General features: G+C 66.6%; 2 protein-coding genes across 4 annotated transcripts; one reads left to right on the top strand and one right to left on the bottom strand.

Moving 5' to 3' along the window:
* Window positions 1-3199: 3199 nt before the first annotated feature.
* LOC101953465 (5-aminolevulinate synthase, erythroid-specific, mitochondrial) lies at window positions 3200-11077 on the bottom strand. 3 transcript variants are annotated; one of them, XM_065571211.1, is made up of 11 exons: window positions 10920-11077; window positions 9648-9839; window positions 9334-9495; window positions 9039-9161; window positions 6971-7178; window positions 6069-6253; window positions 5343-5522; window positions 5096-5260; window positions 4188-4456; window positions 3684-3846; window positions 3200-3454 (listed from the first exon to the last, which is right to left on the bottom strand). In XM_065571211.1, exons 1-11 carry the CDS (start codon window positions 11005-11007, stop codon window positions 3291-3293), a joined length of 1899 nt encoding a protein of 632 aa, XP_065427283.1. In that variant the 5' UTR covers window positions 11008-11077; the 3' UTR covers window positions 3200-3290. The 3 variants fall into 3 exon arrangements, with proteins under 3 accessions (XP_065427283.1, XP_065427282.1, XP_065427281.1); XM_065571210.1 differs by lacking the exon at window positions 10920-11077 and adding an exon at window positions 10141-10441 and having other exon boundaries at window positions 9334-9492; XM_065571209.1 differs by lacking the exon at window positions 10920-11077 and adding an exon at window positions 10141-10436.
* Window positions 11078-13069: 1992 nt separating this feature from the next.
* LOC135976273 (prickle planar cell polarity protein 3-like) lies at window positions 13070-25763 on the top strand. Its single transcript, XM_065571202.1, is given in 12 exon segments — window positions 13070-13111; window positions 16501-16561; window positions 16564-16585; window positions 17748-17931; window positions 18366-18479; window positions 18967-19104; window positions 20585-20788; window positions 20987-21031; window positions 21033-21077; window positions 21079-21175; window positions 23165-23581; window positions 23718-25763. Coding segments are annotated over 12 exon segments (2049 nt in total). The 3' UTR covers window positions 24398-25763.
* Window positions 25764-27487: the final 1724 nt, after the last annotated feature.

Raw genomic sequence — 27487 nt, 5'->3', positions numbered from 1 at the left:
TTTGGTGCTGAATGCCGCCCCCCCCCCCCAGTAACAGGTGTACACGTGTGTAGACACGGAGCCGCGTGACCAAGGCCGTGTCCGGGTGACGTTAGCGGGGACTGGCTCCGCTAGGGCTATTCACAGAGTCTGTTGTCAAACCAGGCCAGTGGTTCCCAAACGTTACCCACCCGGGAGCCCCTTTCACTAAAACGTCCCGTCTCACGAACCCCCTCCTACAAATGAACCTCGCCAGGGATTTTCTCCTTGACCAGAGTATAACCGAGAAAGGCCGAGCTCTGGGAAAGCTAACACCGGGTTTTATGGCAAGTTTATTACACGATGACACGGGCATCCGTTGCTCAATCCCTTGTCATGAGCCGAGGCCCCTTTCACCAGGGAGTCTCAGATGTGGAACAGCAGGAAGGGGTTTAAACACCAGCTCAGGGCATGTCCACACTACCCGCCAGATCGACCCCCCCAAGGACTCGGGCCTTGAGCAGTGCAGGCAAACGACGCACGTTCCACCGAAGCTGAACCTTGTTCTTCGTCATCACGTTACGACGGCCACTCGCTGCCGATTGAATGTTAAAACCAGCAAAAAATTATCCGCCTCCTTTTCCGTTTCTTATAAGGAGTCTTGAAGTTTAAATCTCCTCAGTGGGCTAGAGACCCGGCTTTGGCCGGCTTCGCTCTCGGAAGGCCAGGGGCTCTGGCTGCTCGCCCCTGGGGCCCTAGGGACAGCTCTGTCTGGCCGCTGTTAGAGAGCCCCCCCCCGCCCCCCAAAGAACATTTCACAAACCCCAGTTTGGGAACCAGGCAAATCTCCAGATGAGTTGATGGACCCCCTGGAAGACCTCTGAGTACCCCAGGGCCATTGGTCTAACCCACTAGCCCCCCCTCCCCTCCCAGAGCTGGGGAGAGAACCCAGGAGTCCAGCTCCCCCCCCACTCTAACCCACTAGCCCCCCCTTCCCCTCCCAGAGCCAGGGAGAGAACCCAGGAGTCCTGGCTCCCAGCCCCCCCGCATCTCCCCACCTTGGGGCAGCCTTCTGGGACCACAGCCTGTGCCCTGCTCAGCCCCCCCAGGCCTTTAACCCACCCGGCCCCATACCCCCCAAGACTAGAGCATAGACCCAGACCTGGAGGGCGACAGGGGCGTGGCCCCCTCTTGTGTCCCCTCTGCCAGCCCCACACCTCGCACCCACCCCCGTGGCCCCCCAGCACCCCACTCAGTACCCACCCCTTGCTATCCAATTCCCGGTCTCCCTCCGCGTCCACTACCTGCTCCCCATTCCCCCATACCTGCACCTCGGGGGTTAGGGCCGGACGCCTGGGTTCTCTGGGAGTGGCGTCTGGCGGGTTGGGGTGCGGGGGAGCCCGGACGCCTGGGTTCTTACCCCCCCGTGCTCGGTGCCTGAGGGGGAGGCGGTGCAGCTGCCGATGGCTCCATTCAGCGCTTGGCCCGGCCCGGCCCGGCCCCGTGGCCAGACGAGCTGAGTAGGGGCGGGGGGCGGAACCCAGGCGTCCGGCCGGCTCTGCGCGCAGGGGGCGCCCGGCTGCTCCTCCCCCGCCCCCCGGGATTGGGGTGACCCTCCCCGATGGGGGGGTCAGACAGAGAGCAAGGGGGGGACAGGAGCTAAGGGGGGGGGAGCTCTCTAGGGGATGGGGTGGGGGCTCGGAGACCCATCAGGACCCAGCTGTGAAGCTGGTCATGTGACCGAATCACCTGATTTTCCCCCCCCCCGGCTTTCCCTGGTGACAAACAGCGCCCCCCCGTGGCCCCCCCATCCTGTCCGCCAGTCCCGGGGGGTAACCCCCCCACTGGTGTCCGGGCGCAGTGGGGGGCGCCCCCAGAGATCGGGGGTGTCCCTCACACCTGACCCCTTCCAGGCTCCCTCCATGACCACGAGGTCTCGGGGGGAGGGGGGGGGGGCTGATGGCTGGGCTGGGGGGGTCAGTGTTTCCCTTGGGGGGGGCAGCCCGGGGGCGGGGATGCCAGGCAGTGGGGCAGCAGGAACCACAGTGACCCCCCTCCCCGCAGGAAACACTCCAAACTTTTCTTCCAAAAATGTCTGTAGCCAGGACAGCGCCGGGGGGGGGGGGGGGCGGTGTCTCGGGGCGGGGGGGTTTGCTATTCCCACCTTGGCCACATGGGGGGTCGTGAGTCTGTAGCCCCCACAAAGGGGGGTTAACAGCCCCCCCCTCCGTGCGATGTCTGCTGGGAGGGCAGAAGGGGGGGCGCACACGTTCCCCCCACATAAAGGACCCAATGGGCTAAATACTCCGATGTCATTTAAACCCTGCCTGGTGCCCCCCCCGAGCAGGGAGCCCCCCCACCCCATCTGGGGGGGGGTCACAGTCCCCTGTGGGGAGGGTCACAGACTCCCCCCCCCTTGGCCTTTTTTTCTTCTTTGACTAACAAAATGTTTAATAATTTTTTTTCCCACAGGGGTGGCAGGAGCTCCCCCTCCCCCCCGAGAGCCCCACACGCTGGGGAGGAGACGGATGCTCCGATGTGGGGGTGGGTCAAGCGAGGTGACCCCGATAGTCACAACACAGTACAGTCCCCCCCTTTCCTCTATGACTCAACACTAGAGGGGAAGTGGGGGGCAAGACGTGAGGCGAGGGAAGCGCCCCCCAAATCTGCCACCCCCCCATTGGCACACGAGGGGAGGGACACAAAATAAGTTAATTCCAGCAACTGCAACATGTAAAAAAAACCCCAAACACCCCCCCCCAGAAACAAAAGGCCGCAGCACCTTGGGACACCCCCTCCAATCCCCCCAGCCCCGCTGCCAAGGCCCCCCGCTGCAGATGGGGGTTCGGGGGGGGCTGATACAGTGAGTTCCTGAAACCTTGTCTGTGGGGGGGCAGCCTGGCTCTGGAATAGGCGGGGGTGGCAGGTAGGGAGGTCCAGCCCCACTCTGGAGCAGGTGGGCTGCAGAGAGGGGGCAAGATGGGCACAACCCCCCCACCACACACACACACACAGAGCACCGTGGGGCTACCCCATGGCCAAGTGCAACCGTGACCCCCCGCCACCCAGACAGGGAGCCCAGGGGCCCACATGGTGGGGGAAGACCTGGCCCAAGATTCAATGGGTTACAGCGGAGGGCTGGGAGCCAGGACTCCTGGGTTCTCTCCCTGGCTCTGGGAGGGGAGCAGTGGGGGGACGGGTTCCCGGACGCCTGGGTTCCACGCAGTCAGGGACACAGACACAAGCTGAACGGGTTTTATTTAGAGCCCTTTTCAGGTGGCGCCGGGGGGGGTCTGTCCATCCGTCCCACGCCGGGGGGGTCCGTCCCGGGCTCAGGCGCTGCTGGTGAGACACTGGGCCCCCAGGCTGCCGAAGGAATCTCTCTCCCACTCGCTCATCAGGGCGAAGTGCAGGGGCCGCTGGCAGAAGTGGCAGGCGGAGGACGCGGGGGGCTGCAGGGGGAGCCCCACGTCCTGCCAGCCCTGCACCAGCCGCTCTGGGGGGGGGAGATGGGGTGAGACCTCTGTGCCCCCCCAGGTACCCTCCCAGACCCTCACTGCACCAGCTGTAGGGGGGGACTGGTGTGTGACCCCTGACCTCTGTCCCCAGCCCCCCCCCGCTGCCCCTAATCTCCCCTCCCCCCGGGATCTTCATCCTTCACCGACTGACCCCCCAAGTGCCCCCTCCCCCCCTCCCGTTTACCCCCCACAGCCCGCTGCCCTCACCCACAAAGTAGTCCATCATGGGGGGCGTGTGGTGGGGGGAGGGCGCCAGGCGCAGCAGCTCCTCGCCCCGGGGCACCGTGGGGTAGTTGATGGCCTGGACGTAGATGTTGTGCTGAGACAGGAGAAGGTCGCAGAGCCGGGAGTTCAGGGCCGCGTCGCCCACCTGCAGGGGGGGGAAAGGGAACCGGAGAGACAAGGGTGGGACACAGGAGTCCGGGAAATACCCCCTCCCCCCTCCACGCCCCACACACATACACCTCCAACCCACCAGCCCCCACTCCCCTCCAGGAGTCCTGGCTCCCAGCCCCCGCTGCTTTAACCACCAGACCCCACTCCCCTCCCAGAGCCAGGGAGAGAACCCAGGAGTCCTGGCTCCCAGCCCCTCTGCTCTAACCCACCAGCCCCCACTCCCCTCCCAGAGCCGGGGAGAGAACCCAGGAGTCCTGGCTCCCAGCACGCCCCTGCTCAAGCCCCTGGCCCGAGGACCCAGGCGTCCGGCCGTACCCGGATGGGGATGATGTGGCTGGGGCAGCTGACGACGGGCAGCCCGGCGTCCATCAGCAGCTGCCGCATGTGCTTGACGTTGCGCTGGTGGGCCCGGCGCAGCCCCCGGCCCTCGGGCCCGGCCAGCACCCGCAGGGAGGCCAGGGCGCCGGCCAGCACCGGCGGGGGCAGCGAGGTGGTGAAGATGAAGCCGGCCGCGTAGGAGCGAACCGTGTCCACCAGCGCCGCTGTGCTGGCGATGTACCCCCCCACGCAGCCGAAGGCCTTCCCTGGGGGGGAGAGCGGGGTGAGACAGGGCCTGCTGGGGAGACCCCCCAGCCCCACAGCACAGCGCCCCCTAACGCCCAGCCCCCGCCTGCTGGGAGACCCCCAGCCCCACAGCACAGCGCCCCCTAATGCCCAGCCCCCGCCTGCCGGGAGACCCCCTGCCCCACAGCACAGCGCCCCCTGGCGCCGGGGCTGGGCCTGCCGGGAGAGCCGCCCGCCACACAGCACAGCGCCCCCTAGCGCCCGGCCCCGCCTGCCGGGGAGACCCCCCCAGCCCCACAGCACAGCGCCCCCTAGCGCCCGGCCCCGCCTGCCGGGGAGACCCCCCAAGCCCCACAGCACAGCGCCCCCTGGTGCCCGGCCCCCGCCTGCCGGGGAGACCCCCCCAGCCCCACAGCACAGCGCCCCCTGGTGCCCGACCCCCGCCTGCCAGGGAGAGCCCCCCACCCCAAAGCACAGCGCCTCCTGGTGCCCGGCCCCCGCCTGCCAGGGAGACCCCCGCCCCACAGCACAGCGCCCCCTGGTGCCTCTGGCCCGCTCCCTGCCCCACAGCACCCCCCCAGTGCCCGGCACTGACTGCCAAGGGAGAGCGCCCCCTGCCCAGGCCCCCGCCCCATGGTACCTCTCCCCCGCCGACTCACCCAGGGTGCCGGAGACGATGTCGACCTTGCCCAGCACCCCGTCACGCTCCCCGATGCCGGCCCCACGGGCGCCATACAGCCCCACGGCGTGAACCTCGTCCACGAAGGTGAGGGCGCCGTGCGCGTGGGCCACGTCACACAGTTCCTCCAGGGGGCAGATCCCACCTGCGGGGGGAGAGGGAGCAGCTGTGGGGGGGGTCTCTGGGATGTGGGACCGTGGGGGGGCGGAAGGGCGGGGGGTCCCTACCGTCCATGGAGTGCACGGTCTCAAAGGCCACGATCTTGGGGACGCCGGGGGGGCTGCGCCCCAGCAGCTGGGCCAGGTGCTGGGGGTCGTTGTGCCGGAAGACGTGTTTGGGGACCCCGCTGTTGCGGATGCCCTGGATCATGGAGGCATGATTCCCCGCGTCCGAGAAGATCTCACAGCCTGGGGGGCGGGGGGGGTGTTAGTGCTGTGACCAGAACCCAGGCGTCGTGCCCCCCTCCCCTCCCAGAGCCAGGGAGAGAACCCAGGAATCCGGGCCCCAGCACCCGCTGCTCTAATCACCAGACCCCACTCCCCTCCCGGAGCCGGGGAGAGAACCCAGGAGTCCTGGCTCCCAGCCCCCCCTGCTCTAACCACCAGCCCCCACTCCCCTCTCGGAGCCGGGGAGAGAACCCAGGAGTCCTGGCTCCCAGCCCCCCCTGCTCTAACCACCAGCCCCCCACTACCCTCCCAGAGCCAGGGAGAGAACCCAGGAGTCCTGGCTCCCAGCCCCCCCTGCTCTAACCACTAGACCCCACTCCCGTCCCAGAGCCAGGGAGAGAACCCAGGAGTCCTGGTTCCCAGCCCCCCTGCTCTAACCACCAGCCCCCACTCCCCTCCCAGAGCCAGGGAGAGAACCCAGGAGTCCTGGCTCCCAGCCCCCCTGCTCTAACCACTAGACACCACTCCCCTCCCAGAGCCGGGGCAAGAACCCAGGCGTCCGGGTACCTGGCATCATCCTGGCGAGGGTGAAGAGGGTGGAGTCGTTGGCGACGTAGCAGGAGGAGAACAACAAGGCGGCGTCTTTGCGATGGAGCTGGGCCAGCTCCCGCTCCAGGTCCACGTGGTACTGGCTGGTCCCCGAGATGTTCCTGGTGCCCCCGGCCCCCAAGCCATGGTGCTGCAGGGCATCCCTAAAGGGGAGAGAGGGGTCAGCGCACAGGGCCGGGCTAGCAGGGGCTGCGGGTCGGGAGTGAGGGGCACCGCGGGGCTGGGTTGGAGGGTGGGGAGGGCAGAGGCTGCGGGTCGGGAGTGAGGGGCACCGCGGGGCTGGGTTGGAGGGTGGGGAGGGCAGGGGCTGCGGGTCAGGAGTGAGGGGCACCGCGGGGCTGGGTTGGAGGGTGGGGAGGGCAGGGGCTGTGGGTCAGGAGTGAGGGGCACCGCGGGGCTGGGTTGCAGGGTGGGGAGGGCAGGGGCTGTGGGTCAGGAGTGAGGGGCACCGGTGGGTCTGGAGAGGGGACAGGCGGCTGCGGGTTGGGAGTGAGGGGCACCGGCGGGGCTGGGGGGGGCAGGGGGCTGCGGGTCGGGAGTGAGGGGCACCGGTGGGTCTGGGGAGGGGGCAGGGGGCTGCGGGTCGGGAGTGAGGGGCACCGGTGGGTCTGGGGAGGGGGCAGGGAGCTGCGGGTCGGGAGTGAGGGGCACCGGCGGGGCTGGGGAGGGGGCAGGGGGCTGCGGGTCGGGAGTGAGGGGCACCGGCGGGGCTGGGGGGGGGCAGGGGGCTGCGGGTCGGGAGTGAGGGGCACCGGTGGGTCTGGGGGGAGCAGGGGGCTGCGGGTCGGGAGTGAGGGGCACCGGTGGGTCTGGGGAGGGGGCAGGGGGCTGCGGGTCGGGAGTGAGGGGCACCCTCTCACATGGCAGCCTGCAGCACCCGTGGGTGCCGGCTCATGCCCAGGTAGTCGTTGCTGCACCAGACCGAGACCTCGGGGCCCGCGGCCTCCCGGGCGAAGGGGAAGGCGTCCGCCCGGCGCGTCACCGTCTTGAAGATGCGGTAGGTGTGATCCTGGCGCTTGGCCTCCAGCCGCCCCTCCAGGAAGGAATCGTAGGAGAAGGCCCCGGATCCTGGGGGGGGAGGCAGGGTCAGAGACAGACCCCCAGACAGCAGTTCCCCCCTCGCCTCCCCCCCAGACACAGCGATTCCCCCCCTCCAGAGCAGTGGGGCAAGGGGGGGGCCGCAGAGCAGGGGGGGTGCAGAGCCGTGGGGCGAGAGGGGGGGGCCCTGAATTCGTGGCTCCCACTCCCTCAAGAGACCTTGGCGTCTAGGACCGGGCTGGGTAATCAGCCAGGGAATAGCCCCGGCTGCAGCGAGCTCTATTCGAATTGGGAACAGTGCAGAGACCGGCCGGGAAACGGATCCCGGAGCTGGAGGAGCCGGAGGCAGGAGGCGAGCGCGGGCTCTGAACTCCGGACTGGTGCGGAGAGGTAACACAAGGGCCAGGGGTCCCCCCAGGAAATCAAGAGGCGGCCGGTTTCACGCAAACACAAGGCCGTAGGTCTTCATGCAGTCGACCTGTGGAACTTCCTGCCGCAGGATGTTGTGAAGGTCAGAACTATAGCTGGGTTCAGAGCCGTTCCTGGAGGCGACATCCAGCAACAGCTGGTAGCCCGGATGGGCAGGAGGCAACCCCATGCTCCGGGCATCCCAAAACCTTTCCCGGGATTGCAGTTTTGATTTGTTACGTCAAGCTGGGCCGGTTTTTCCGAAGGGATCCGCTCCGGGAATTATTATTTGGCAGGGGGGATGTTCTCTGGCCTGTGCTGGGGGGGGGGTCACTTCTGGCCTGGGGAGCGTCTATGAATCTCGCCTCGGGGGGTCCAGGGTGGAGGCTGAGTTGAATTTGGGGGGGCCTAGTGGCGGGGAGGGGGGCTGGTCATACCGTGAGCCGGACGCCCTTGGCCCAGTTGTGGCTAGCTGGGAAGGACCCCCCCAGGAGAGCATCCGACAGTCAAACCAGTGTTATCCCTCCCACCTGCGTCCCCCCCCAGGCCTCTCCTCCATCCGGCCTGGTGGCTCCCCTCAGACCCACGGGCCCAGTTGGCAGCGGACACAAAGCTGGGGGGAGGTAGATCCGCTGGAGGGCAGGGACAGGGTCCAGAGGGACCTAGACAAATTGGAGGATTGGGCCAAAAGAAACCGGATGAGGTTCAACAAGGACAAGAGCAGAGTCCTGCACTTAGGATGGAAGAATCCCAGGCACCGCTACAGGCTGGGGACCGAGTGGCTAAGCGGCCGTTCTGCAGAAAAGGACCTGGGGGTCACAGTGGACGAGAAGCTGGATATGAGTCAGCAGTGTGACCTTGTTGCCAAGAAGGCTAACGGCACATTGGGCTGCATTAGTAAGGGCATTGCCAGCAGATCGAGGGAAGTGATTATTCCCCTCTATTCGGCACTGGTGAGGCCACACCTGGAGTATTGTGTCCAGTTTTGGTCCCCACACTACAGAAGGATGTGGACAAATTGGAGAAAGTCCAGCAGAGGGCAATGAAAATGATCAGGGGGCTGGAGCACATGACTTACGAGGAGAGGCTGAGGGAACTGGGGTTATTCAGTCTGCAGAAGAGAAGAATGAGGGGGGATTTGATAGCTGCTTTCAACTACCTGAAGGGGAGTCCAAAGAGGATGGAGCTCGGCTGTTCTCAGTGGTGGCAGATGACAGATCAAGGAGCGATGGTCTCACGTTGCAGTGGGGGAGGTCTAGGTTGGTTCACTAGCAGGGTGGTGAAGCACTGGAATGGGTCCCTAGGGAGGTGGTGAAATCTCCTTCCTTAGAGGTTTTTAAGGCCCGGCTTGACAAAGCCCTGGCTGGGATGATTTAGCTGGGGTTGGTCCTGCTTTGAGCAGGGGGTTGGACTAGATACCTCCTGAGGTCCCTTCCACCCCTGATATTCTATGATTCTATGTCACCCGATATCAGGCCTCACCTGGCATGTTGTCCTGGAGCAGGTGGGTGGGGAGGAGCCGGGCATCGGGCCCCAGCCCATCACGGCCCAGGAATTTCTTCCGGAGGCTGGACTGGACCTCGAGGAGCAGAGAGCTGAGGGGGTCTGGAGGGGTACAGAGATGGGGGGTGAGTGGGTTAGAGCAGGGAGGGCTGGGAGCCAGAACACCTGGGTTCTCTCCCGGGCTCAGAGGGGAGTGGGGTCTAGTGGTTAGAGTGGGGGAGGGGCTGGGAGCCAGGACTCCTGGGTTCTCCGACCAGGTCAGAGCAGTCCTCACCTGCCCTGTAGACCTTCACATCCTCCTGCACCTCTGGCCCGGCGCGCTGAACGATCCGGCTCCGTCCACCCCACACCTCCGACTCCATGAAGGGGCAGTGGGTCTGGGAAGAGGTGGAGGCTGCTTCTGGGGGCCCCGACTCCTGGGGGACAGATCCTACTGCTGGGGAGAGACGGCCAAGTGAAAGGGATGGAACCCAAGAGTCCTGGCTCCCAGCCCCGCCTCCTCCTGCTCTAACCACTAGACCCCACTCCCCTCCCAGAGCCAGGGAGAGAACCCAGGAGTCCTGGCTCCCAGCTCCGCCCACTGCTTACCAAGTGGGATGGGGTTGTCTGTCCCCCTCTGCAGGTCTGGGGAGGAGCCCATGAGGGTCCGGGCTACCATGACAGGACATCGCTGGGCGCTGCTTATCAGCAGCGGGCGAGCTTTGAGCAAGAAGACGCTGGGGTCCCGGGTCAGGAAGGGGCAACGCTGGAGGAAGGAAGCCATCGTGCCGGATTGCGGTGCTGCCCGGGAGAGAGAAAGGGCATGAAGAACCCAGGCATCCGGGACCCCCCACCCCGCAGCACGCCACCCCCTCCCAGCTCTTCGGGGGAGAGGGGAACATGCAGATACAGCTGGCCAGTTGTGCCTGGAGGGGTACGGCGGTGGTGGAGAACTTCCTTCCTGACCCTGGGGAGCCCTGAAGCATGTGATTGGCCTGTTGGCCGAATTGGCCCCTGTGGGATTTTTTTTGACCGGGAGGCAAATCTGAAAACGGGAAGCGGGGGAGACACCTTGGCTCAGTACAGCCACACCAGTAAGCACCTGTCTGCCAATAGATCCAGGCGGGCAGAAATCGACCCCTTCCAGCAGACCAGCCTCCCGAGTGCCCCCCCCGGAGACTCCTCCCGAATGACTGATCCCCACCCCCGTCCCAGAGGAGTAACAATAGGGGGACAGGTGGGGAGGGGACCATCCAACGAGCGGGATTGGAGGGTGGGTGGACGGGACCCGTCTCCGTCCCACGTCCCATCAGTCTCTATGGACTGAGTGTGAGGTGATGTGACAGTCGGACACCCCGGAGAAGGGTGGCAGGGTGGGGCTGTGTCTGTTGGAGGCTGATAAGAGCCGTGGGGGGGGGCCCACCCAACGCAGCTGCGGGGGATGGGTGGGTTTGCGGTGGGGGGGGTGACGGATGGACGGGGGGCAGAGGGGAGGCCCTAGAAGAATGACGCCCCAAATGCCCAGGGGATTTTATGGGGGCAGCACCGTCCAGGCCCCATTCTCTGCCCCCCCCCGAGCCAGCCCCCTCCTTGCCATGGGGCCAGATCAGAGCCGGTGCCCCCTCGAGAGGCAGGACCCCCTAACATGCTCGAGGGGTGAAGCCATGGGGCTGAGGTATGGTGTCTCCGGGCTGCTGACGGCCCCAGGCTGGCTGGGCCCCCCCAGCAGAAACCCCCCAACCCGTCCAGGGTTCATTGCCTCCCCCCCAAAGCGTGCCCTCCTCAGCCTCCCCTTCCCCCTAACCGCCCCCCCAGCTGAGTCCCCCACCCCCATGCTCTCCCCCACTGACCCCCTCATGCCCCCCCCGATGACCCCGTTACCTGTTGTCCTGCACTGAGGACGAACAACCAGCACTGACTGACACCCCCGAGAGGCGGCCTGGGCCCCCTCTCGCCAGCCCCACCCCATAACGGAGCCGCCCAGGCCCACAGATAAGACCAGGCGCTACAGGGCTGGGGGGGAGGGAAGGGCCCGTGGTGCAGCCGGGGGGAGGGACGGGCCCAGAGGCTGAGCCCCGGATGCCTGGGTTCTATATCCCAGCCCCCCCAGCCCTGCCCCCGGCTCCCGAAGTCGCCCCCCTTGGGAGGAATGGGGCTGAGATGCAGAACACTCATTTCAGGCACACAGGCCAAGTCAGCACTAATCCCCCTCCAGCCAGAAATACAGGGAGACCCGGCGCCTAGCTCCGGCCCCCCGCTCTAACCACTGGCCCCCACTGCCCTCCCAGAGCCGGGGAGCGAACCCAGGAGTCCTGGCTCCCAGCCCCCCCAGCTCTAACCACCAGCCCCCACTCCCCTCCCAGAGCCAGGCAGAGAACCCAGGAGTCCTGGCTCCCAGCCCCCCCTGCTCTAACCACCAGCCCCCACTCCCCTCCCAGAGCTGGGGAGAGAACCCAGGAGTCCTGGCTCCCAGCCCCCCCAGCTCTAACCACCAGCCCCCACTCCCCTCCCAGAGCCAGGCAGAGAACCCAGGAGTCCTGGCTCCCAGCCCCCCCTGCTCTAACCTACCAGCCCCCACTGCCCTCCCAGAGCCAGGCAGAGAACCCAGGAGTCCTGGCTCCCAGCTCCCCCCTGCTCTAACCATCAGCCCCCACTCCCCTCCCAGAGCCAGGCAGAGAACCCAGGAGTCCTGGCTTATAGCCCCCCCCCTGCTCTAACCACCAGACCCCACTGCCCTCCCAGAGCCGGGGAGAGAACCCAGGAGTCCTGGCTCCCAGCCCCCCCCGCTCTAACCATCAGCCCCCACTGCCCTCCAAGAGCCGGGGAGAGAACCCAGGAGTCCTGGCTCCCAGCCCCCCCTGCTCTAACCTACCAGCCCCCACTGCCCTCCCAGAGCCAGGCAGAGAACCCAGGAGTCCTGGCTCCCAGCTCCCCCCTGCTCTAACCACCAGCCCCCACTCCCCTCCCAGAGCCAGGCAGAGAACCCAGGAGTCCTGGTGTTTGTAGGGGGGCACTGGGCTGGTGTTTGTAGGGGGGCACTGGGCTCGCGGGGGGCTGTGGGTCGGAATGGGGGCGAGGGGAGAACTATGGAGGGTCTGGGGGGCTGCAGGTGGCCAAGGGCACCTGTTATAGGACCAATGTTACCAGGGACGGGGGGCCGCTGGGGGCGGGAGAAGCGATGGGGGGAGGGAGGGGGCCCGGGGGAGGAAGCTGGGGGGGGGGGGTTAGGGGGAGGAGCGGTGTGGGAGGGGCCGGAGGTGGAGCGTGAGGACGGGGGAGGAGCTTGTGGGGAGCTCCAAGGGGAGGAGCAGCGGGAGGGGGCTGGGCCGGAGGAGGAGCTGGGGGGTGGGTGGAGCGTGACGGGGGGGGGCCGAAGGAGGAGCTGCGGTGGGGCCGCGGGAGGAGCGTGGCGGGGGGGGGCCGCGGGAGGAGCTGCGGGGGCGGGGCAAAGGAGGAGCGTGGCGGGGGGGGCGAAGGAGGAGCGTGACGGGGGGGGGCCGGGGGAGGAGCGTGGCGGGGGGGGCCCGGGAGGGGAGCGGCGGGGGGGGGCAAAGGAGGAGCGTGACGGGGGGGCGGGGGAGGAGCTGCGGGGGGGGCGAAGGAGGAGCGTGGCGGGGGGGGCGGGGGAGGAGCGGCGGGGGGGGGCGAAGGAGGAGCGTGACGGGGGGGCGGGGGAGGAGCTGCGGGGGGGGGGCGAAGGAGGAGCGTGACGGGGGGGCCCGGGGGAGGAGCTGCGGGGGAGGAGCGTGACGGGGGGGGCGGGGAGGAGCTGCGGGGGGGCGAAGGAGGAGCGTGACGGGGGGGCGGGGGAGGAGCTGCGGGGGGGGGGCGAAGGAGGAGCGTGACGGGGGGGGCCGGGGGAGGAGCTGCGGGGGAGGAGCGTGACGGGGGGGGGGCGGGGGAGGAGCGTGGCGGGGGGGCCCGGAGAGGAGCTGCGGGCGGGGCGAAGGAGGAGCGTGACGGGGGGGGGCGGGGAGGAGCTGGGGGGGGGGGGGGGGGGGGGGGCGCGGTGCCGGTGCCGTCACCAGACGATGTTCACCCGGGGGTCTCGGCGCCGACGCTCCTCCCGCCCCGTGAGTGTTGGGGGGGGTCTCGAGGGACCGTCGGGGGTGGGCTGCCCCCCCCCGCACAGCGTGGGGAGGGGAGAACGGGGGGGGGGCGCCGTGCTGCGGGTGGCTCGGGGGGGTGTCGCTGTCCTCTGGCTGTCAGGGCCGGGCGCTGGGGGGCGCCGTGGGGCAGGAGGGTGGGGGAGGGCAGGGGGCTGGGGGGGTCGCTGTCCCCTGGCAGTTAGGGCTGGGCGCTGGGGGGCGCCATGGGGCAGGAGGGTGGGGGAGGGCAGGGGGCTGGGGGGGTCGCTGTCCCTGGCAGTCAGGGCCGGCCCTGGGGGGCACCGTGGGGCAGGAGGGTGGGGGAGGGCAGGGGGCTGGGGGGGTCACTGTCCCCTGGCAGTCAGGGCCGGCGCTGGGGGGCACCGTGGGGCAGGAGGGTGGGGGAGGGCAGGGGGCTGGGGGGGTCGCTGTCCCCTGGCTGGCAGTCCAGGGCCGGGCGCTGGGGGGCGCCGTGGGGCAGGAGTTCAGGGGGCCTGGGGGCACAGGCCGGCACTGGGGCGCTGATTGTTTTGCTGTTGACAGGTGGGGAGTTTTCTCCCCTCCCCCCAGGGGATGTTACCAGCTGACCCAGCTGGCTGACTCAGTTTCCCTCCTCTAGGGCAAACCAGCTGTGGCACCTGCCCTACATGGGGCAGGGCGACTCCTGGTTATGATTGCCCCACTTCCCACTCTGCTGCCCCTCGTCAGACCCCCATCTACCCCGGCTTCCCGCCTCCATCGCCCCCGGCCGGACCCAGGGGCCCGTCTACCCCGGCTTCCCGCCTCCATCGCCCCCGGCCGGACCCAGGGGCCCGTCTACCCCGGCATCCCGCCTCCCTCGCCCCCGGCCGGACCCAGGGGCCCGTCTACCCGGCGTCCCGCCTCCCTCGCCCCCGGCCGGACCCAGGGGCCCGTCTGCCCCGGCGTCCCGCCTCCCTCGCCCCCGGCCGGACCCAGGGGCCCGTCTGCCCCGGCGTCCCGCCTCCCTCGCCCCCGGCCGGACCCAGGGGCCCGTCTGCCCCGGCGTCCCGCCTCCCTCGCCCCCGGCCGGACCCAGGGGCCCGTCTGCCCCGGCGTCCCGCCTCCCTCGCCCCCGGCCGGACCCAGGGGCCCGTCTGCCCCCGGCGTCCCGCCTCCCTCGCCCCCGGCCGGACCCAGGGGCCCGTCTGCCCCGGCGTCCCGCCTCCCTCGCCCCCGGCCGGACCCAGGGGGCCCGTCTGCCCCGGCGTCCCGCCTCCCTCGCCCCCGGCCGGACCCAGGGGCCCGTCTGCCCGGCGTCCCGCCTCCCTCGCCCCCGGCCGGACCCAGGGGCCCGTCTGCCCCGGCGTCCCGCCTCCCTCGCCCCCGGCCGGACCCAGGGGCCCGTCTGCCCCGGCGTCCCGCCTCCCTCGCCCCCGGCCGGACCCAGGGGCCCGTCTGCCCCGGCGTCCCGCCTCCCTCGCCCCCGACCGGACCCAGGGGCCCGTCTGCCCCGGCGTCCCGCCTCCCTCGCCCCCGGCCGGACCCAGGGGCCCGTCTGCCCCGGCGTCCCGCCTCCCTCGCCCCCGGCCGGACCCAGGGGCCCGTCTGCCCGGCGCGTCCCGCCTCCCTCGCCCCCGGCCGGACCCAGGGGCCCGTCTGCCCCGGCGTCCCGCCTCCCTCGCCCCCGCCGGACCCAGGGGCCCGTCTGCCCCGGCGTCCCGCCTCCCTCGCCCCGGCCGGACCCCCCAGGCGCTTCTAGCTCTCCAGGGGGACAGTTGAGTGGAGGTAATGGGGGGGTTATTAAATGTACCCCCCATGGATGGAATTGCAGCCGGGGGGGTGGGGAATAATCCAGGCTGCTTCAGCCACCAGCGCCACCTCCCCGATGTTGGGGGTGGGGATTGTCTCTCATCTGGGTCAGGATTAACTCGCTGGTGGTATTAAGGGGTCGGGTTTAATGCGGCTTTGGGGTCAATCCCCTGGCGAGGGGTGTGGGGAGGGGGCTGTGTGTGTAGGGGGAGGGGGCCGTGTAGTTACGCCGGGGCTGTGGGGGAGAAAAGAGGGGTCTGTGCATGTTTGGGGGAGGCCGAGGAGGGGGAGGGGAGAACGGGGAGCTGTGTAGGGAGTGCCAGGGGGCTGTGTCTGAGGGCAGGGGGACAGGACGTGGGGGGAGATGGGGCTGTGGGGGGAGAGGATTTCCTGAATGGGGGGCAGAGGGGACGACGATGAGGATCTGTGTCTTGGGGCCCTTGAGTTGGGAGGGGCAGTGCTTGGGGGCACTGTGCGGGGAAAGGGGTCCTGACTTAGAGGCCGTGGGACAGGAGGGGAGGTTGGGGGGCTGTGTATGGGGACCCGGAGTGGGGAGGGACGGTGGGGGGCTGGAGAAGGGGCACAGGATTGCTGTGGGGAGCGGGGCAGGAGCGCAGGTTGTGGGGGGAGCTCCCGGCTACTCCAGTGCCGGCCTCTCCCAGCAGGGTTGCTGTGGGGAGTGGGGGGGCGGGTTGCTGAGGTGTGATTAGGGTCAAGGGGGCCACGGTCCTTTCTCTCATTCACCCCCTTCCCCGGCTCGTCTCCTCTGCCAGGCCGGGCACTGCCCTGACCCACCCCACCTCTGGCATAGGGGGTGGGTTCCTCGGCACGACTCCCCCATATTTGGTCTCCCCTTGTCGTGACCTTCCCCAAGGGGAAGGGGTGGGTCCCCCCCCGTACCCCCCAATTACACACGCCCAGTTACACCCCCGGCCCCTACCTGCTCTCTGCCCCCCTCCCTTGGCCACCGCCCAGCTCTCGGCGTGCGTCACGCTCCGCTGAGCCGAGCCGGGCAGGTCCTGGCGTGCGGGGCGGCTGTCGCCTCCCACAATGCCCTGGGCCGGCGCGGTTGGCGTCTGAGCTCCCACAAGCCCCAGCGGGACCCAGGTGGCCCCGGCACCGCGGCTCCCACGAGCCCCCTGCATGGCTGAGGTTGGTGGCTCGGCTCCCACAATCCCCTGGGGTGCTGGGTTTGGTGGTGGGTTTTACTCCCACAATGCCCTGGGGGGCCCTGGTTGGCGTCTGGGATCCCACAATCCCCGGGGCGCCCTGGTTGGCGGGATTTGCACCCACAATGCCCTGGGGCGCCCTGGTTGGGGTCTGGACTCCCACAATGTCCTGGGTGCAGGGGTGGTGGCTCCTGTCCCTGCCCCAGACCTGCCCCCTGGCAGGGTTTGGGGGGGCTCCGGCCTCTGCCTTGGCAGCTCAGAGACGGGGCGCGTGGCCATGGGGCTGGAGAGACACCCCCGCCCCGCCCAGAGCCGGCGATGGGACCCAGGAGTCCTGGCTCCCAGACCCACTCCCCTGCTCTAACCACCAGACCCCACAGTTTCAGGGTGGGGGGGCCGTGGCGGGTGGTGACGCTCTGTGTCTGCGCCCCGCAGCCGCCCGAAGATGCCGACCCCGACCGGGGGCAGCCGTGCCACACGTGTGGGGACCAGTGCCCGGCTTCCTGGTGCACGGATGGAGGTAGGGACCCTGCGCTGGCCTGCTGCCCCCCGGCACCCACCCCTCTGCCTCCCAGCACCCACCCCGCTGCCCATCGCAGCCGCCCTCAGCATCCTGCCCATCCCACCCCGCTCACCCCCAGCACCCCCCCGCACTCCCCACTTCCCCCCCCCATGAGGCAGCAAAGGGTCTGGCCTGGTGCCCGGGGGGGGACTCAGACAAGCTGGGCCCCGTTTCCAGCCCAGTAGCGCTGTGAGGCCCAGGCCATTGGGGTTAATGGGCTGAAGGAGACTCTGCACCTGCTGCATGGGGGGAAGAGACCCCAGGGACGCTCTCCCTCCCAGTGACCCCTTCCCCAAGACACTCCTCCCCGACCCCCTCCCCCACCCATTCCCAGCCTACAGCCCCACTCTTGGTCCTCCAGGAGTCACCCTCTGCTTCAGTGTGTTTATTGTAGGGTCTCTCCCAGGGCGAAGGGGGGCGTGTGTTATTGTCGGGTCTCTCTGGGGGGGCATGTGTTATTGTAGGGTCTCTCTGTGGATGGGCAGTGCATTGTTGTGTGGTCTCTCCAGGGGTGGGGCTGGTGCATTATTGTAGGGTCTCTCCGGGGGGGGGGCTGGTGTGTTATTGTAGGGTCTCCCTGGGGGTGGGCAGTGCATTGTTGTGGGGTTTCTCTGGGGGGGGGCGGTGCGTTATTGTAGGGTCTCTCTGGGGGGGCGGTGCGTTATTGTAGGGGTCTCTCCGGGGGGGCTGGTGTGTTATTGTAGGGTCTCCCTGGGGGTGGGCAGTGCGTTATTGTAGGGTCTCCCTGGGGGTGGGCAGTGCATTGTTGTGGGGTTTCTCTGGGGGGGGGGCGGTGCGTTATTGTAGGGTCTCTCTGGGGGGGCAGTGCGTTATTGTAGGGTCTCTCCGGGGGTGGGGCTGGTGTATTATTGTAGGGTCTCTCTGGGGGGGGCGGTGCATTATTGTAGGGTCTCTCTGGGGGGGCAGTGTGTTATTGTAGGGTCTCTCTGGGGGGGCGGTGTGTTATTCTAGGGTCTCTGGGGGGGCGATGCATTATTGTAGGGTCTCTCTCGGGGGGGCGGTGTGTTATTGTAGGGTCTCTCTGGGGGTGGGGCTGGTGTATTATTGTAGGGTCTCTCTGGGGGGGCGGTGTGTTATTATAGGGTCTCCCTGCCCCCAGGAAGATCTGCCAGCACTGCAAGTGCCCTCGGGAGGAGCACGCAGTGCGGGCGGTGCCCGTCGACCTGGAGCGCATGATGTGCCGGCTCATCTCGGACTTCCAGCGCCACTCGATCTCCGACGACGACTCGGGCTGCGCCTCCGAGGAGTACGCCTGGGTGCCGCCCGGCCTCAAGCCGGAGCAGGTGAGCCCCGCCCCCTGGGGGTCCCAAAGCCCCGCCCCCTGGGAGAGCCCCGCCCCTGTACTCAAAGCCCTGTCTCATGCCCCACCCCTGTGGTCGTAGCCCCGCCTCCTTAGTGAGGTGTCCCATAGCCCCACCCCTTTATTCCTGGAGGTGGAAGCCACGCCCACATAGGTACGTGGACACCGCCCCCCATTGGGATCCTAGACCCGCCCCCAAGGGGGCCGAAGCCACGCCCGCATAGGGGCCAGAGATAACCTACGCGGGGGGGGGGGGGAATCGAAGGCACGGCGCCGCCCTTCCAGCTCCTCCCCCTGTGGCCATCCCAGCCCCAACCCTGCTCTGTGACTCCACCCCTTGGGGTGGCCAGGCCACGCCCCCTGGGCCTGACACCTCTCACGCCCCCCCCCCCCCCCCGGCCCTTCTCCCCACGCCAGGTGTATCAGTTTTTCAGCTGCCTCCCTGAGGACAAGGTGCCCTATGTGAACAGTCCTGGAGAGCGGTACCGGATCCGCCAGCTCCTGCACCAGCTGCCCCCCCACGACAGCGAGGTGAGGGGCCAGGCTCTGGGGGGCAGGGAGCGGGTTGGAGGGCTGGGTGGGGGGGCACCCTCCTCTGGCAGGCCGGCTCCGTGCGGTAGGAGGCGGCCCTAAACGAGATCCTGATCTAAAAGTTCCCCTGGCATATTTTCCCCCAAGAGACCAGGAGCGAACCCCGGCATCCGGGCCAAATCCCAGTTCAAGGGATTCCAGTCGGCCTCCCTTGGTCTCTCTTCCTGCCCCAGACTGGTCTGTGGTGTCTCTGCGGCTGTTCCCCAGCTGCCCCACCCCAGAGCTGGCTGCATCTCAGCGCCGGGTGAGCCGTCCCCATGCGGCGTTATGTGCGGCTGTTCCCCAGCTGCCCCACCCCAGAGCTGGCTGCATCTCAGCGCCGGCCGAGCCGTCCCCATGCGCCGTTATGTGCGGCTGTTCCCCGGCTGCCCCACCCCCGAGCTGGCTGCATTTTGGAGCTGGCTCAGTTGGTCTCTCCGTGTCCCAGGCTCAGTACTGCAGCCCTCTGGAGGAGGAAGAGAAGAAGGAGCTGAAGCTTTTCTCCCAGCAGCGGAAGCGGGAGAATCTCGGGCGGGGGACGGTCCGGCTGTTCCCGGTCACCATTACTGGTGCCATCTGTGAGCAGGTACCCAGCACGCCCCCCCGCCTGTGCCCCCTCTCGCCCCTCCCACTCCACTACCCCAGTGAGCAAAAACCCACCCCCGTGGGCTGTGCAAAGCATTGTGGGAGCCGGGACGCCACCCTCGGCCAGGCAGGGAGTTGTGGGTGCTGATTGGGAGTTCTGGGAGGGGAGTGGGGTCTAGTGGTTAGAGCAGGGGGGGCTGGGAGCCAGGACTCCTGGGTTCTCTCTCTGGCTCTGGGAGGGGAGTGGGGGCTAGTGGTTAGAGCAGCCGGGGGGGGCTGGGAGCCCGGACGCCTGGGTTCTCTCTCTGGCTCTGGGAGGGGAGTGGGGGCTAGTGGTTAGAGCAGCCGGGGGGGGCTGGGAGCCCGGACGCCTGGGTTCTCTCCCTGGCTCTGGGAGGGGAGTGGGCGCTAGTGGTTAGAGCAGGGGGGGGCTGGGAGCCCGGACGGCTGGGTTCTCTCTCTGGCTAACGTCCCGGCAGCTCTGATCCCATGCTGATCACTCAGTCCCGGCCATGCTGCCCAGTCTCATCTGTCGGGTGAGGAGGGGCGGGGCCTGCGCCCAAAGCCCCGCCCAGAGCTCGGCTCCCCTCCCCCTGCCCTTGGAGGCACCAGTCAGCGAGTAGCTGAGCAGTGACACCTACAGGCCAGAGGGGGCATTGCAGCATCTGACAGTCTCCTACCCTGTTCCCTGCCCCCCCACGCTAGCCAGCCCCCTGCCCCAGGGCCAGATGGGAGCCGGCGCCCCCCAGAGGGGACAGGCCCCTGCCCCATTCCCTGCCCCCCTGAGCCAGCCAGTCCCTGCCCTGGGGCAGATGGGAGCCGGCGCCCCCCAGAGGGGACAGGCCCCTGCCCCATTTCCCCCCCCCCAAGCTGCCAGTCCCTGCCCTGGGGCCGGGTGGGAGCCGGTCCCCCCCAGAGGGGACAGGCCCCAGACCCCGTTCCCAGCCCCCTGAGCTGCCAGTCCCTGCCCTGGGGCCGATGGGAGCCGGCGCCCCCTAGAGGGGACAGGCCCCTGCCCCATTCCCCGCCCCCCTGAGCCAGCCAGTCCCTGCCCTGGGGCCGGATGAGACCCGGTGCCCCCCAGAGGGGACAGGCCCCAAACCCCGTTCCCAGCCCCCTGAGCCATCCAGTCCCTGCCCTGGGGCCGATGGAGCCGGCGCCCCCCAGAGGGGATAGTCCCCTGCCCCATTCCCTGCCCCCCTGAGCTGCCAGTCCCTGCCCTGGGGCTGATGGGAGCCGGCGCCCCCCAGAGGGGACAGGCCCCAGACCCCATTCCCAGCCCCCTGAGCCAGCCAGTCCCTGCCCTGGGGCTGGTGGGAGCTGGCGCCCCCCAGAGGGGACAGGCCCCTGTCCCATTCCCTGCCCCCCTGAGCCAGCCAGTCCCTGCCCTGGGGCTGGTGGGAGCCGGCGCCCCCCCAGAGGGGACAGGCCAGGTGCCTGGCTCCCTGTGACCGGTCTCTCTCTCTCTCTCTGCGGGGCAGTGCGGGAAGCAGATCCGTGGCGGGGACATCGCGGTGTTTGCCAGCCGGGCGGGGCACGGGGCCTGCTGGCACCCCCAGTGCTTCCAGTGCACGACCTGCCAGGAGCTGCTGGTGGATCTCATCTACTTCTACCAGGAGGGGAAGATCTACTGCGGGCGGCACCACGCCGAGCACCTCAAACCCCGCTGCCAGGCCTGTGACGAGGTGAGGGCGGGGGGCCGGCGGTGGGGCTCTGGAGGGGGCAGGAGCGTGGTGGGGGAATCAGGGGGTCGGTGCGGGGGATCTGATGGTCCAGACGGGTTCTCTGTGGTTGGGATTGTGGGGTCCGGGAGGGTGGCCTGGGGGGGAATCTGAGGGGGTCCCCACAGGGGGTCAGAGGGACGTGCCTCCATCTCCCTCCAGATCATCTTTGCCGACGAGTGCACGGAGGCCGAGGGCCGTCACTGGCAACATGCGCCATTTCTGCTGCTTCGAGTGCGAGGAGGCGCTGGGCGGGGCAGCGTTACGTCATGCGTCAGAGCCGCCCCTACTGCTGCCGCTGCTACCAGGCCCTCTACGCCGAGTACTGTGACGCCTGCGGGGAGCCCATCGGTAGGGGGACCCCGGCGTCCGGGCAGCGGGGGGACCCAGGGTCTGGGGACCGTGGAGAGCGGGGAGACCCTGGCGTCTGGGCAGTGAGGGGACCCGGGGTCTGGGGAACGTGGAGAGTGGGGGGACCCGGGGTCTGGAGAGCGGGGGGACCCCGTCGTCCGGGCAGCGGGGGGACCCGGGGTCTGGGGACCGTGGAGAGCGGGGGGGACCCGGGGTCCGGGGCAGCGGGGGGACCCGGGGTCTGGGGACCGTGGAGAGCGGGGGGGACCCTGGCGTCTGGGCAGCGGGGGGACCCGGGGTCTGGGGACCGTGGAGAGCGGGGGGACCCCGGCGTACGGGCAGCGGGGGGACCTGGGTTCTGGGGACCGTGGAGAGCGGGGTTACCTCAGCATCCGGCCAGTGGGGGGACCCAGCATGTGGGGACCGTGGAGAACAGGCCGGCATCCAGGCAGCAGGGGGAGCTGGTGTCTGGGAGCCATGGAGAGTGGGGGGACCCTGGCATCCGGGAAGTGGCGGGACCCAGGGTCCGGGGACCGTGGAGAAGAGGCAGACGCCGGCGTCCGGGTAGCAGGGGGAGCTGGTGTCTGGGAGCCATGGAGAGCGGGGAGACCCCAGCGTCTGGGCAGCGGGGGGACCCGGGGTCTGGAGACTGTGGAGAGCGGGGGGACCCCGGCGTCCGGGCAGCGGGGGGACCCGGGGTCTGGAGACTGTGGAGAGCGGGGGACCCCGGCGTCCGGGCAGCGGGGGGACCTGGGGACCATGGAGAACAGGCGGACCCCGGCGTCCGATGTTAACCCCTGATTATATGGGGCCTGATTTATCATAGGCTCGCCAGTGATCTGACCAGCAGATACTGTCCCAAAATCAGGCTACAGAATTAGTGAAGCGAGTTCAGTCCATTCAACCAAACGAGCGAGTAACCAAAGCTCCCGAATCACAGCGCCCCAAAGACGTCGTCCGCTCTAGAGCATCTGGCGCTTCGCTCCCTTACGGCGTCCTGGCAGTATCCAGAATATTTGAACCTGTGCCCGGCCGTCCATGCTCAAATCTGAGCTGGATAGGGGACGCTTACTCCATGGGCTGGCACGTTCTCACATAGTCCTGCGCATTCATCTCGATTAGCTCGTTCTCGAAAGCGTTTCCTTTGGCCTGAGCCGTTACTTCTATGCCCTTGCGGTTACCGGTCCGTCCCAGAGTTTGGGTAAACACACTTGGTTCCCCATTCAGAGTCACAAGGGGTAACCGGTGGGCCGCAGCTATCTAGGCCAAAGATTACAGACACGTGTGCTAACTCACTCTAGCTAATCAGACAGGATACAGGCCTGCAGGTTCCTTGCGTTACAGCCGAGTAGAACGAGATAATGGCTGCTGAAATGGAAACACCAAAATCATATAATTGATCAAACCGATTATATAATATAGGAAGCTAGGAAAGTAACCCCATGGGCTACACCGGGCTGTGGGGGGACCTGGTGTACGGGAACCGTGGAGAGCGGGGGGACCTGGTGTCTAGGCAGCAGAGGGACTCGGCATCTGGGGACCACGAAGAGCGGGGGGATCCCGGCATCTGGGTAGCAGGGGGTCCTGCTGTCTGGGGACCTGGAGAGCAGGGCACCCCAGTGTCTAGGCCAGCAGGGGGACATGCATCCAGGGACTGTGGAGAGTGGGGAGACTTGGTATCCGGGAACAATAAAGAGTGGAGGACCCAGGCGTCCGGGCAGCAGGGGGTCCCCGGCTCCAGGCAATTGAAAAGGAGGGAGCACCTAGGCAGCAGAGGGACCCAGGTGTCCGGGGACTCATGAAGCAGGAAAGCAGGTGCCCGGAAAGTGGGGGCGGGGGGTTGTAGGGAGCACCCAGGCATCAGAATAGAACCGAGGAGTCCTGGCTCCCAGCCCCACCCCCCGTTCCAGCCCCCTCTCGCCCTCCCAGAGCTGGAATAGAACCCTGGAGTCCTGGGTGACATTGTGCCCCCATCTCTGCCCCCCGCAGGCATCAACCAGGGCCAGATGACCTACGAGGGCCAGCACTGGCACGCCACCGACACCTGCTTCTGCTGCACCCGCTGCCGGCTGCCACTGCTGGGCAAACCCTTCCTCCCCAAGGGGGGGCAGATCTTCTGCTCCCGCGGCTGCAGCCTGGGGGGGGACGAGGCCAGCGCCTCGGACTCCTGCGACTCCGCCCTCCACGGCCCCCGCCCCCAGGACGGGCGCCGGGCCCCCCTCCGCCGCCCGCCTGTCGCCCGCTCCATCTCCTTCGCCAGCCGCCCTGCCCCAGCCCGGGGCTCGGACCCTGGCGGGCGGCGCAGCTGGAGCGGGACCCCCGGGGCGGAGGAGGGGGGCGAGCCGGCCGGATGCACCTCACGGGGCACCTCCACCTGCCCACGACCCCCGGAGGAGGAGGAAGGAGGTGAGACTGGGGAGCAATCCCGGAGGGGGGCAGCGGGGGGTGCACAGATGGGGGGGGGATCCCAGCGGTGGGGGGGGAGGTGGGCGGCATGGCAGCTCCTGTCTCTAACCCCCCGCCCCGTCTCTCTCCCCCCCAGGTTCCACGTCCCATTTCCACCGCGGCGTCCCCCACCGACACTCCATGCCCGAGCTAGGCCTGGCCCCGGCAAAGGGGGCCGACTGGACCAGCAGCTCCGTCTCCAAGCTCTCGGTCTCCCCCCGGCTTAGCCTGGGGCCCGCCCTGGAGGGCGGGGGGGCGGCAGCGGGGGAGGGAGGCTTCCCCCGGGGTGCCGCCCCCCGAGTGAGCTTCCGCGAGCCCCTGGTGGCGGGCGAGCCGGGGGGGTCCCGCAGCGCCCAACTGCATCGGCGCCGGCCCCGCGCCCGGCCCTGCTCCTCCTCCGACAACGCCCTGCACCTGGCGGGGAGGAGGAGCCTGGCGGGGGGCTCCCCCCGGAGGAGCAGGGCCGGGGGGGGCGGCGCTTGGTCTATTCGGCCTCGGAGGGGGCCTTCCCCCCCAGCCACCGGCGCCGCTACCTCCGGGGCCGCGGCGGCCCCTGGCACGACTCCTCCTCCTCCTCTTCCTCCTCGGACTCGGAGGAGGAAGGCTACTTCCTCGGGGAGCCCATCCCCCTGCCTCCCCACCTGCGGGGCGGGGCCAGCCCCCCTCCGGCCGCTGAGGCGGGACCCCCCCGGCAGGGAGGGGGAAAAAGGCGCCAGGGGCTGCGGGGGGCTCGGGACAGGAGCTGCGTGGTGGCCTGAGTTGACCTTTGAACTTTGACCCTCCTGCTGGCAACGACCTCTCCAGTGTGACCTGTCCACGGCGGCCTCTGACCTGCACTCGTGACCTTTTAACTCTGACCCCCGTCAGCAACCTTTGACCTCGGCTTGCAGCCTTTGGTCACCCTTTTGAGCTTTGACCTCTCCAGTGTGGCTTGTGACCTTTAGACTTTGACCTCTCCGCTGTGAGTTCTGACCTTTAGTGGTCACCTTCCATGGAGGACCTTTGAACATCGACCTTTTCTGGTGTCACCCCTGACCTTTCACCTGGGACTCTCAGCGATTGGCTTCTGCATTGGAATCTCTGACCTTTGATCTGTGACCTTTCCAGATCTATGACCTTTGTGACCTTTTGTCTGGAATCCTTAGCCATTGGCCTCTGTGGTGACCTCTGACCTTTGCTGTGAATGCTCGGCGGTTGATCTTTCCACTATGACCTTAACTCATCATGTTTCACTGGGGACCTTTGGACTTTGACCTTTCCGTTGTGACCTTTGACCTTGTCGACCTGGGACTTTGCGCTGTGACCTTTCAACTTTAACCTCTGGCCAAGGATCCTGGGGCAATGACCTCTCAACAGCGACCTTGCCCCTTGTCTTTGCCCCGGGGCTGTGGATGGTTGGACCTCGCCCTTGTGATTTTTGACCTCTCCTCAGGGACCTATGAACACTGACCTGCCCATTGTGACCTTTGAACCCTACTCAGGATCTTTGCATCGGTGACCTTTGAACTCTGGCACCTTTCTACTGTGGCTGGTTAGATTTGGTGGCGACCTTTGACCTGCTGGTGGTGAGCTTTCCCTTGTGGCCTTTGACCTTTCCACTGTGCCCCTTGACTTTTGGCTGGGAACTTTGACCTCTAACCCCTGAAAATGCCTTCCCACTCTGACCTTTGCCTTTTGGATGGGACCCTTGCACTGTGACTTTGGGCCCTTGACCTGTTGACTTTTGTGCTTTGACCTTTCATCCCTCTCACATGGGGGATCATCACTGACCTGTGACTTGTCTATTGTGACCTTTGAACTTTGACCTGGGAGGGGGTCAGCAGGATTTTGGCTTTTTTTTTTTTTTTTTTTTTTGGTGTGTTCCCCCATTTAGATCAGGTTTTTTTTGATTGTTTAATAGTGGAACAATTGGGGGGTTCAGTTCCCACCCTCCAGACCCTCTTTGGGGCTGCGCTGGGGGGAAGGGGGAGGGGGGTTGCAGAGAATGGGGGTACAGTTATGTATGGGAGTACACCCTGTACTGCCCCAGTACAGAATTGGGGTCCCTGCTGTGTCTGGAATTTAACCTTCCAATTTGTTTTTCTATTAAAGGGTTAATTTAAAGAAGAAAAAGCAACCTTTTTAATAAAAGAGTCCTTTAAAACCTGGATCCGAGTCTGAGCTGTCCCTTGTGGCGTTATATGCCACTGTTCCCCAGGTGCCCCTCCCCAGAGGTGGCTGCATCTCAGCACCGGGTGAGCAATGGAGGGGGGTATTCCTTTTCCTGGCAGTAGAGAGTGTCAGTGTCATTGTAACATGATCATTTATAAGGCCGGATGTGACCTGTGTTTTAAGAAGTATCGGGGTAGCCGTGTTAGTCTGTATCCACAAAAACAACAAGGAGTCCGGTGGCACCAGGGCCGGCTCCAGGGTTTTGGCTGCCCCAAGCAGCTCAAAAAAAAAAAAATAAAAGCCGCGATCGCGATCTGCAGCGGCACTTCGGTGGGAGGTCCTTCGCTCCGAGCGGGAGTGAGGGACCGTCCGCGGAATTGCTGCCGAACAGCTGGACGTGCCGCCCCTCTCCGGAGCGGCCGCCCCAAGCACCTGCTTGCCAAGCTGGTGCCTGGAGCCGGCCCTGGGTGGCACCTTAAAGACTAACGGATTTATTTGGGCATAAGCTTTTGTGGGTAAAAAACCCGACTTCTTCAGATGCAAGAAGTGAGAATTACAGATGCAGGCGTTATTATACTGACACGTGAAGAGAAGGGAGTTACCTCACCAGTGGAGAACCAGTGTTGACAGGGCCAATTCGATCAGGGTGGATGTGGTCCACTCCCAACAATTGATGAGGAGGTGTCAATTCCAGGAGAGGGAAAGTTGCTTCTGTAATGAGCCAGCCACTCCCAGTCCCCATTCAAGCCCAAATTAATGGTGTTACATTTGCAAATGAATTTTAGTTCTTCAGTTTCTCTTTGAAGTCTGTTTCTGAAGTTTTTTTGTTGCAGGATGGCTACTTTTAAATCTGTTATTGAATGTCCAGGGAGATTGAAGTGTTCTTCTACTGGCTTTTGTATGTTACCATTCCTGATGTCCGATCTGTGTCCATTTATTCTTTTACGTAGAGACTGTCCGGTTTGGCCAATGTACATGGCAGAGGGGCATTGCTGGCACATGATGGAATATATCACATTGGTAGATGTGCAGGTGAATGAGTCCCTGATGGTGTGGCTGATGTGGTTGGGTCCTCTGACGGTGTCGCTAGAGTAGATATGGGGACAGAGAAGGCAACGGGGTTTGTTGTAGGGGTTTGGTTCCTGGGTTGGTGTTTCTGTGGTGTGATGTGTAGTTGCTGGTGAGTATTTGCTTCAGGTTGGGAGGCTGTCTGTAGGCGAGGACTGGCCTGTCTCCCAAGGTCTGTGAGAGTGAGGGATCGTTTTCCAGGATAGGTTGTAGATCGTTGATGATGCGCTGGAGAGGTTTTAGCTGGGGGCTGTACGTGATGGCCAGTGGTGTTCTGTTATTGTCCTTGTTGGGCCTGTCCTGTAGTAGGTGACTTCTGGGTACCCGTCTGGCTCTGTCAATCTCTTTTCTCACTTCCCCAGGTGGGTATTGTAGTTTTAAGAACCCTTGATAGAGATCCTGTAGGTGTTTGTCTCTGTCTGAGGGATTGGAACAAATTCGGTTGTATCTTTGGGCTTGGCTGTAGACAATGGATCGTGTGATGTGTCCTGGATGGAAGCTGGAGGCATGTAGGTACGTATAGCGGTCAGTAGGTTTCCGGTATAGAGTGGTGTTGATGTGACCTTCGCTTATTTGCACTGTAGTGTGCAAGAAGTGGATCTCTTGTGTGGACAGGTCCACGCTGAGGTTGTTGGTGGGGTGGAAGTT

The sequence above is a fragment of the Chrysemys picta genome, chromosome 17 (assembly GCF_011386835.1).
Source record: "Chrysemys picta bellii isolate R12L10 chromosome 17, ASM1138683v2, whole genome shotgun sequence".
NCBI lineage: Eukaryota > Metazoa > Chordata > Testudines > Emydidae > Chrysemys > Chrysemys picta.
Note: the sequence above shows the minus strand (reverse complement) of the source record. Positions and strands in the feature narration are given on the sequence as shown.